This window comes from Tiliqua scincoides, chromosome 5 (assembly GCF_035046505.1).
Source record: "Tiliqua scincoides isolate rTilSci1 chromosome 5, rTilSci1.hap2, whole genome shotgun sequence".
Classification (NCBI taxonomy): Eukaryota; Metazoa; Chordata; class Lepidosauria; order Squamata; family Scincidae; genus Tiliqua; species Tiliqua scincoides.
The window spans coordinates 107,429,540-107,440,393 of record NC_089825.1 but is presented as its reverse complement, the minus strand read 5'-3'; the positions used below and the strand labels follow the sequence as shown (position 1 = coordinate 107,440,393).

Sequence of the window (10,854 nt, the reverse complement as noted above, 5' to 3'; positions counted from 1 at the left end):
AAATATTTTCTTCTCCTCGTATAATGGGGAAAAAATTATCTCACCAGGCACTATAGTCAGGAGCAGTGATTTTCAAAGCTGTAATTAACTTCAATTACTATGAGTCATGCTACATCAAATCACACAAGTCGGAAAGTGGACATAAAATATCCACAATATCCTGCACTGTTCAGACACTGAATGTTCTGAATCAGACTTGGCCAAGATGAAGGGGACCTTTCTTTTTTGGCAGATGCTCATTGTGGGCCTGCAATTTCCTCCAGTGGAATGCAAGGCGCAGCCTGTCATGTGTACCATCACAGATCCCTCCCAGTTCCCATACAAGTATCATCAGAGTGGAGATCTCATCATCGGAGCGATTGTTTCGCAGTTTGGCTGCCTATTTGATGGACTTTCTTTCAACGAACACCCCAAAACAAATCTAATAGATGAAGTGAAGTAAGGAAATTCTTTTACCTCTCCCTAACATTGCAGTTCATATCCTCCCCTCCACACTTCCTCTTCTTTTCCGCCCAATTCAGGGAGTAGAAGAAGGAGGAACAGTGGAGGTAAGTAGGAGTACAGAGATGGGAACTCTGAGGGGAGTGTCCCAGAGGTGGGCACCCCCTTGCCAATCTGTTGCCTCAGGCTTCAGTAGCCCTTTGCCCCCTCTCTCATCTCATATGGGATTGAAGCTTTACGAAATTAAATTTTAATCATTTCAAGAGGCTGTCTGGCTCAGGAATGCAAGCTAGTGGCCCAGTTGGGCTTGGAGTCCACCTCAAATGCTGTCAAATTTGGGATATGCAGAGCAATTGGCTGCCAGGTGTCCCCTTTAAGAGGCTGACGTGGAAAGGCTGGGGTTGCCTTGAAACAACCTCAGATTCAAGCCATGTTGTTGTAGTGGTTCAGGAGTTGGACTTAGACCTGGAAGAGCTGTCTTCAAATCCTGACTCAGCCATGAAGCTTATACTATCTCTTAGCCCCAAGCCTTGCAGGGTTGCTGTGAGGACAAAAGGAAAGGAGGGACTATGCACATCACCCGGAGCTCCTAGGAAAAAGGGTGGTATGAAAATCTAGAAAATAATTAAATAAAAATGTCCAGGGGAGAAGTAGCAGGGCTTTTGTCTCTTACGGTGCAGGTGTCTGCACTAAAGGGGATAAACATCTCTTTTAGATGAGCCTGTGGCATGTTGATTATTATATGCTATTAATTAATAAATGCGGCCCATTTAAACCAATAAACAATCTTGCCTTGTGTAATTCATGTGGGGGGGGGGTGTATGCTGCTGCCATAGCAATATCTGTTTCACACAGACACTGTTCTAAACCTTCCTTTAGCCCAACACCAAAGAACTACCAGCATGTCCTGTCCTTAGTGTTTGCTGTAAAGGAGATCAATGAGAACCCAAAAATCCTACCAAATGTCAGCCTGGGCTTCCACATCTATGACAGTTACTTAAATGCAAGGATGACTCATCAGAACACCATGAAACTTATTTCCACTGATAAAAGGATTGCCCCCAACTTCAAGTGTGAGAAGGAAAAGCATCTGATAGCTGTCATTGGAGGACTTGATTCTGAAATCTCTCTTCACATGGCTACCCAGTTAGGCATCTACAAGATTCCACAGGTACAATGAGCATATAGGTCAAGGTGATTTTTCAGCTGTGTGGGTATTTATCCTATTAACAGCAACATTCATTGAATTGTGTTCAATTGGACATGCCCAGAAGAAGGCACCTTAGACATGCCACCTTAGCTAATGTTCATAAAATTTAATATTCATCTCAAATATTCATAAGAAATGATGATGATTTCAAATTCATATAAAATGAATGGAATAATCTTAGCAAAGCCATTTGACTCTTTTGTGGGTACAGACGTCTCCCTGGATCCTGTATCTGCGGATTCAGTTATCTGTGACTCTCCACAGCCCTCAGCACCCCATGTACCTTTTGTTCCATTAGCAAGCATGCATGTTTCTTGCTTTTACAGAGGCTAGAACAGGTATGTGACAAGCAGGGGCATGTCCCTACACGCTATAGGGACACAGTAAGGAGTTAGCAGGAAGCTTTCCCATTATGTTTTGAAAGGTGGAGCTTAAAAAATAATAATAAAACTATTCACAACATGTGCTATTAAATGCACTCAATGAAAGAAGTATGTCTTTTTAATTCAGAATTGGGCTTCATCTCATCAGATATTTGACCAGATTCACTACAGCTGAGCCTCAGTTCTCCTCCCCCACCTGAAAAATTATCATTATTTCCTTAGGTTGCTCCAGTGATGAATACCAAAACGAAATTCCCGTCCTTTTACCGAATGGTCCCCAATGAAGGGCATCAATACAGAGGAATTGTCCGTCTACTTCAGCATTTTCAGTGGACTTGGGTAGGGCTCATTGCTTCGGATGATGGCGATGGTGAAAGGTTTGCGCAGACCATGATGAAAATGCTTTCTAAACATGGCATCTGCACAGCCTTCAGTAAAAAAATAGTCATAAATATAAGTAGAGCGGGTATGACATCATCTCAAATAGGAAAGGTTAAGGAAGGAGACGACTTACTTATGGATGGGATCATTTCACTAATCAATTCAGAAGTCAGAGTCTATGTGTTACATGCAGAGTTTAAGACCACAACATGTTTGAAATGGATGATCTTTCTTCATATGGTGCTAGAGGGTAATACAGAGACTTCTACAGGGAAAGTGTGGATTATGACCGTCCAGTGGGATTTTTCAACAATGACAATTCACAGGACATTAGACGTAGGATTCTTCCATGGTGCCTTGTCTTTTGCAATTCACTCTAAGGAAGTGATGGGGTTTCCAGAATTCCTTCAATTTCTACATCCTGACTCACAAAAAGGAGATGATTTCATCAAGATCTTTTGGGAACAGAGTTTTGGTTGTTTATTTTCCGATTCTGATGAGGACAAAGAGAACGGTAATACTTGCACGGGTCAAGAAAAGTTGAAGGACCTCCCAGGAACTGTTTTTGAAATGAGCATGACAGGCCAAAGCTACAGCATCTACAATGCCGTTCATGCTGTAGCACATGCATTGTAAAAGATGTGTACCTTTAGGCCCAACCACGGCACAATTGAAAACAAATGTAGATTTTTTCCTCCAAATCTTCAAAGTTCTCAGGTAAGGTTTCACAAGTTCCTTTCTCCATGGTGACATATAAAGCATACAGAACCAAAACTGTTCCACTGGATTCAGAGATGGACAAAGTGACATTAACTTTTTTTAACACTTATTCAAATGCTCACAAAGTGTGTGACTCTTGAGAGCAATCAACTGGACAGCTGTTTCTCAAGTTCATCACTTAAAGCAAAGTGTTCCTATTTGGGGGGTGAGGAAGGTGATTCCAGGGGACTGGAAGTTCTAGTCCAAGAATGGTAAATGCTATACCCATGATTTCTGCTCAGAAAAAGGACCTCTGACAGTCCTCTTTCTGATGGACATTAAATAAAGGGAAAGCTGGTGCTGGCCTGCTGGTGCTATATCAACAGGAAAGCCTACTGGTCGAGGTGAGTAGTCCATTGAGCAGCACAGGGAAAGGGGGAATGTGGTGGAAAGGTGGAACAGAGATGGAGAAAGGAATGCTTCTATGTAGGGGCAGGACAAAATAGGAGTGGGGCAGGCCTGGGAGGGGAGGCAGGATCTGCCATATCCTAACCCTGTTCGCAGTGCTGGCAGCCTTACATTGAGCTGCCCAGATTTGGGAACTAGTAGACCCCATCTCCACCAGCAAAGGATGCCACGGGGTCTTGGAAGTGTTCACTACCATTGCATTCTGCTCCTTCTCCAAAGAAAAGCACATCTGGATACAGATGCAACAGTGACTGGTGCTGATTTCCACAAGCTTGTTGCAAGTGAGCAATTGGATACTCACAAAAGGTTAAGCCTTTGCTGGCATGGCTGTGTCTGGCTTGTGCAAGCATTCAGGCAGAAGTGTCATAGATAGATACACTATCAACTAGATACAACCAGTGTGCTTTTTCTCTTTGATAAGAAAATACTCCAAGGCACTGAAGCAAACAGAAGTGAAGAAATAAAAAAACAAAGCAACTTTATACCCTTACAAAAGTCTCGGTTTGTAATATCTTCCTATATCTTTTTTTAATGCAGCTTCACCCTTTCCTGAAGAGCATCTCTTTCAACAACAGTGCTGGAGACCTGGTGTCTTTTGATGAGGAAGGTCAATTAGCAAGTGGATTTGATCTGATCAACTGGGTGACTTTCCCCAACCAGTCCTTCATAAGAGAGAAAGTAGGAATGATGGACCCACTGGCTTTCCCCGGCAAAGAGTTCACCATTAATGAAGAGGCCATCACATGGCACAGCATGTTCAATCAGGTAAGAGCTGAATAAATGGGAAATGTTCCAGTACCTGGACCTGCAATAGAATCCTGAACCTCTCATTCCAGGCCTACTTCTACATTTTTCTAAGGGACCGAATTTATGGGCTGCGGTGCCAGTGCCACTCACCTGGCTGTTGCAAAAAGTGTCATAAGGCACTTTTGCGTCAATGGTACTGACACGTCACCAATGCTGAGCCCAGTGTCAGTCGGTGCTGGGCCTCAGTGCCAGAAGATGGCCATCACAAGCTCCTGGCGGTAAGTACGGTAAGAATTTGGCAGGGGGGAAGTGGGGGGAAGGAAGGAGCAGGACTGGGAGGGGAGCAGAGACAGCAGCATGCTCTGCCACTGTATCCTGACTCCGCTCCTGGGCTGGGAAACCTGACACGGGTCTCCTTGGTTCCGCACCAGCTCAATAGCTGGTGTTGATCTGAGGAGACCCATTGGAGCTGCCTAGATATTACACAGGGTAAAGGAACATTTGTTCCCTTACCCTGAGGAGACCTGGTGCTGCTTTCCTGCCCCATAGGATACAGCAGTTGTCATTTTGGGTGCTAGGAAAGCTTATGGTTGGGTTGCCCATTTGCTGTTGTTGTTCATGATATAGAGACATTTTTCAGCAGAATTCTATCTTGCTGGAACAGAGGCTGGCCAAGAGGCTTGCGCTGTATCCAGTGCAAGATATGGCACCAAAGTGGTTCAGCCGTAGACAAAGGGAAACTCTTTCCCCTTACCCCAAGGTAAGCCACTGCAGTCCCTATGTGTCTGCTCGAACTTGTGCCACCTCCTGAGATGGCACAAGTCCGAGGAGAGCAGAGCAGCTTGAAGCCACTCTTTGCTGCTCTGGAACGGGGGTTGGGATCTGGCATAACAGCTGGATCCCAGCCCCACCTCCCACTCCCCATCTGCCCCTGGGACCAGCCTCTGCTCACCATCTCCCTGCCCCGAAACTCCTCCCTCCTGCCTCCTCCCCGCCTCCTCCCCGACCACCCCAGAGACTTGTGTCAGCCAAGCTCAGCCAATGCAAGGCTCACTCTGCAATCTGCCATGGAGGCTGGATGCAATCTCTGTGCTCCCGCCCACCTCTGTGCGCTGGTGCAACTTGCTCCTGAGGAGGCATAGATGTGCTTTACAGCACGTTTGAGATCTTCCTAGGCTGGCGCAAGGGATTTGTGCCAGCCTAGCACAAGATTAGGATTGCACCCTTAGTCACACAGACAATTTTTGCGGAGTTTTTGTCCTTAGAAAAACCGATCTCTGAATATCACCTTCTGCTCAGGGGAAAAGTCATGTTTCTTCATGTCACATCTTTGATGCAAGCAGTTTGAAAGTTAATTTTCAAGTTAACTGCAGAAGTTAGAGCCTAGTCTTATCCCATAACATCTAATGCCATTTCTCTGCATTGCCTGAGTGTGCTGTGGTGGCGGGGAGAAGGAAGTCACATGGCCAGTGAAAGGCAAGCAAAAAAACCTTTTCATCTACCTCCTGTTAGGCTGCTAGATTGCTTCTCCTCAGACCTATGCCAATTATGTAGCTGGTATAAGTCTGAAGAGAAGAGAGAGTGAAGTAGGTTGGAAAATCAGGCATAGAATCCACACGCTTCTGCTATCAAGACCCACCCCCTACAGCCTGCTCTTTGCCCAATGCCCTTCCCTCTCCCTGCACCAGCCTCCCTAGAACTGCCTCCTCCATCAACTTACCTGGGATGGCAGAGCATCTGGGAAAGTCTGATGCATACGCAGAGCCTCTGACTATTTTTGCCAGTGGCTCCATCACACTCAACTGTGGTGCAATGTTTGCACCCAGGGTGCCCAGTTAAAATGGAGGTCAGAGTACCTATACCTTTAACCATTGTATACAAGAAGGAACTTTAGCAGGTGCAGCTCAATATGGTGGGGTTTAAATAGCTGCCAAATTTCCCTTTTCTATACAATGGTTAAAGGTATAGGCACCCTGTCCTCCATTGTATCTGATCACCCTGTTTGCCCCATCGTATTGTCATTTATGGCAGTGGGTTGATAGATCCACTTTGCAAATGGCCCATAGGATGGGGTGATTCTGCTGAGCCCCCCCCCCCAATGAGGAACCCCAAAGAATTCCTTGTGCTGCTTCTGTGGTTGCCCTGGACATTCTAACAAAGATCAGAAGGCTGCATTCTGAGATTAGGTCTTTCTCACTTCAAACCAGCCCTTTGAAAGTCAAGCTGAAGTGGAACTGTCCAGTGCTGGGCCTTCAACATTCATTCATTTGTGAATGCTCCCATTCATTCATGATCCACCATGGAAGAGAAGCGAGTTTCATCTTTGATGAGGTCAGAACATTGTTTATTAGATAAAGAAGCAAAACGAGGATGATTATCCTTTTTTATCTATAGGTAGTGCCCCTTGCTGTATGTAATGACCACTGCCATCCGGGTCACAGGAGAAAAAAGAAGGAAGGGAAGCCATTTTGTTGCTATGATTGTCATCCATGTCCTGAAGGGAAGGTTTCATACCAGAAGGGTAAGAGACATGAAGTGCAGGGTCATGAATCAGACACTGAATGTCTTCTGCTGGTTTCCCCTTTTCTCCACTTTCACACTTCCAAACAGAGAAAGTAATCAGCAGACTCTATTGATTGTTCAAAAAAGGTGACTAACTGAATGCTTGAACTCAATGAGTCTGGATTATTTTATTGTCAAATTATGCACACACACACCCTAAGGAGAACCTGAGGCCCATAATGACTTTTAAATTGAACCACATGTATTTGATAAAGCTGAGTCAAGACCGAACAGAAACACCAGAGTGGGTCACATTCATCACTCCTCCGCCCAGGCAAATCCTGCCAAGCCATAGAAATTTCTAATCCTAACCCTTTGATACCACATTGTCTCCTTGGGATGAGGCCACAGGGGTTCAACTAGCATTCTAATGGTGGAATGCACTTTAAGGCTATTGCAAATGGCCTGATGGCAGCACACGGAGCCACATAATACCGGCCCACCAGCAGAGCAGCCCCATTGTTTCCTCCTTCCCCCTTCCCTCCTTCCTTCTCCTAGCTGAAATCTCCTCCCTGCCATGTTGCCCTGTCTTCAGCCCTGACTTAGGTCCTGAAGGGCCTCACAAGAACAGACATGCTGAGAGACTCCTTGTTTTGCCAGATCTTGACCAGGTCTCCTTGCTAGTTCAGTCCACTCTGCAGCAGCTATCACAAGGTGGCATGTTCGGTTATGCTTCCCAATAAATGATGATGTGGAGGACTCTTCTTGCTGGATTGGAAAAGGAAAAATGGTCCAGACCAGTAGAGGAAGTGTGGAGGGGAGAGGATTATTTTCTCCGCCAGTCTCTTCCACTCTGTCCCTTCTTCCTTTTCTAATGCAGAGGAGGAGGAGAAGAGGAGTTACAGCAGAGGCAAGAGGGAGAATAAATTCCCTTGCCAATCTGCTGTCTGGGGTGACCTCTTCAGTTGATCCCATGGACAGGCAGGCCGTACCTGTCCTGTCATGTTAGAACATAAGAACATAAGAACAGCCCCACTGGATCAGGCCATAGGCCCATCTAGTCCAGCTTCCTGTATCTCACAGCGGCCCACCAAATGCCCCAGGGAGCACACCAGATAACAAGAGACCTCATCCTGGTGCCCTCCCCTACATCTGGCATTCTGACTTAACCCATTCCTAAAATCAGGAGGTTGCGCATACACATCATGGCTTGTACCCCATAATGGATTTTTCCTCCAGAAACTTGTCCAATCCCCTTTTAAAGGCATCTAGGCTAGACGCCAGCACCACATCCTGTGGCAAGGAGTTCCACAGACCGACCACGCGCTGAGTAAAGAAATATTTTCTTTTGTCTGTCCTAACCCGCCCAACACTCAATTTTAGTGGATGTCCCCTGGTTCTGGTATTATGTGAGAGTGTAAAGAGCATCTCCCTATCCACTCTGTCCATCCCCTGCATAATTTTGTATGTCTCAATCATGTCCCCCCTCAAGCGTCTCTTTTCTAGGCTGAAGAGGCCCAAACGCTGTAGCCTTTCCTCATAAGGAAGGTGCCCCAGCCCCGTAATCATCTTAGTTGCTCTCTTTTGCACCTTTTCAATTTCCACTATGTCTTTTTTGAGATGCGGCGACCAGAACTGAACACAATACTCCAGGTGTGGCCTTACCATCGATTTGTACAACGGCATTATAATACTAGCCATTTTGTTCTCAATACCCTTCCTAATGATCCCAAGCATAGAATTGGCCTTCTTCACTGCCGCCGCACATTGGGTTGACACTTTCATCGACCTGTCCACCACCACCCCAAGATCTCTCTCCTGATCTGTCACAGACAGCTCAGAACCCATCAGCCTATATCTAAAGTTTTGATTTTTTGCTTTTCCACTAACTACAGGTCTCATGCCAAGGAGATGTTCTTCCACCCATAACAAACTGGCTTGGACCTTCTTCTATTGAAATGCTATTCTGCAGCTCTAAATGTATGCTAGGTTTATAAGCCAATAAAACACCACACTAAACATCACATGGCTGATATTGTTTGAACACTGTGTCTTTATTCATCATCCAATCATCCACAGCGTACTTAACAGGCATCATGGAATCTTTTCAACTGAGAAGCAAATTTCCCAACCTTGTAGATAATACAATAGCACCACATTACTTGTTCATGCTGTACAAAGAGGCCACGAAAGGTTTCCATCAGTTTTGAATGGTTTGAGTAAAGCAACATTTCAAAGGACTCAAATTAAATGACCAACACAGCACATTGGAGACGAATACATTCACTGCTGATGATGGGGGATGATATAAAGGCAATGACGGCATGAATGATAATACTGAATTTGCAATTATTCTATTGTTTCAGACATGGATGACTGCCTCAAATGTCCCAAAGGTCAGTTTCCAAACAAGAATCAAAATCAGTGCTTCCCCAAGGACCTCCATTTCCTCTCTCTTGAAGAGCCGCTGGGAATTATATTAACTATACTTGTTTTGTGTTTTTCTCTGATCACAGTTTTGGTGCTCAGAATGTTCATCAAGAACAAGGACACTCCCATTGTCAAAGCCAACAATCGAGACCTCACCTACTCTCTCCTTGTCTCCCTATTGCTCTGCTTCCTCTGCTCCTTGCTATTCATTGGCCAGCCTCAGATAGTGAGCTGTTATTTACGACAAACATCTTTTGGTCTGGTCTTCTCAGTGGCTGTTTCTTGTGTCTTGGCTAAAACCATCACTGTGGTTCTGGCTTTCATGGCCACCAAGCCAGGATCCAGGATGAGGAAATGGTTGGGGAAGAGGCTGGCCAACACCCTTGTCCTTGGATGCTCCCTGATTCAAGCCAGTATCTGTGCTGTGTGGCTCTGCACTGCACCTCCATTCCCAGATTTGGACATGGACTCTCTGGCTGAAGAGATTGTTGTGGAGTGCAATGAAGGCTCCATCACCATGTTTTATTGTGTTCTGGGCTACCTGGGATTCCTGGCTATGGTCAGTTTCAGTGTGGCTTTCCAAGCGAGGAAGTTGCCAGACAGTTTCAATGAAGCCAAGTTCATCACCTTCAGCATGTTGGAGTTTTGCAGTGTTTGGTTGTCCTTTGTCCCACCTTACCTGAGCACCAAGGGGAAATACACGGTGGCTGTGGAGATCTTCTCCATCTTGGCCTCTAGTGCTGGCTTGCTGGGCTGTATCTTTTTCCCCAAATGCTACATAATTCTCCTGAGGCCTGAGCTGAACAGCAAAGATCAGCTCAGAAGGCGAAATTAACATTGCTCCCCAGGGGAAGACTTCATGTGAAATGTTTTCTGTCAATGTCTTATTAGGGGACATAACCTGTGACAGCTATGCCCCCAGAAATATTTGAGTGTTACCATAAGGGGTGGGCACCAGTGGTGCATTTGCACACCTTTTGGACATCTCATTATTAATTAGCAAAGGGCGTAATCCTAAATTCGCCCTGGGCCTGTGCATGTCCCTTGCACCAACCCAGCAGGGTCGCAAATGTGCCAGGATGCACGTTTGCACTGCCTCATGTGTCGGCTGGCGCAGGGATGCACGTCAGCCTACAAAGGCTGCATCCAGCCTCTGTGCCAATGCGGAGGTGTTCCAAGGCGGCAGAGGGGATTCCAGGGAGTGGGCACGCGGGGAGCAGGAGGTGGGGCTGGGACCCAGCAGTTATGCTAGATACCAACCCGCTTCCTGAGCAGCACAGAGCAGCTCAAAGTCACTCCATTCTCCTCACACCTGTGCCACCTCCTGAGGTGGTGCAGGTCTGAGGAGACCCATTGGGGCTGTGGTGGCTTACCCGGGGGATAAGGGGAAGAGTTTCCTCTTGCCTCTGGCTGAGTTGATTCTGGCCCCAATCTTGCAATGGATACCACACAGGCCTCCTGGCCTGCCTGTTCCAGTGCAAGATAGGATTGCGCTGAAAGGGGCCTTAAATTACATGTCCATTTCATCCTAACCATAAGCTTAGCATAACCACACATGGAATAATCATAGCATCCTTGTTTCCCTCAGCATGG

General features: G+C 46.1%; 1 protein-coding gene across 1 annotated transcript; it reads left to right on the top strand.

Annotated features, from left to right (window-relative positions):
- The first annotated feature begins 205 nt into the window (after positions 1 to 205).
- Positions 206 to 10,096, top strand: LOC136653008 (vomeronasal type-2 receptor 26-like). Its single transcript, XM_066629934.1, has 6 exons — positions 206 to 438; positions 1,321 to 1,612; positions 2,257 to 3,033; positions 4,120 to 4,347; positions 6,724 to 6,850; positions 9,198 to 10,096. Exons 1-6 carry the CDS (start codon positions 206 to 208, stop codon positions 10,094 to 10,096), a joined length of 2,556 nt encoding a protein of 851 aa, XP_066486031.1.
- Positions 10,097 to 10,854: the final 758 nt, after the last annotated feature.

Coding starts and splice junctions, on each gene's coding strand:
- LOC136653008 (XM_066629934.1), top strand. CDS start 206: ATGAAGGGGACCTTTCTTTTTTGGCAGATGCTCATTGTGGGCCTGCAA. Junction 439..1,320: donor AATCTAATAGATGAAGTGAA/GTAAGGAAATTC, acceptor ACCTTCCTTTAG/CCCAACACCAAAGAACTACC. Junction 6,851..9,197: donor GAAGGTTTCATACCAGAAGG/GTAAGAGACATG, acceptor CTATTGTTTCAG/ACATGGATGACTGCCTCAAA.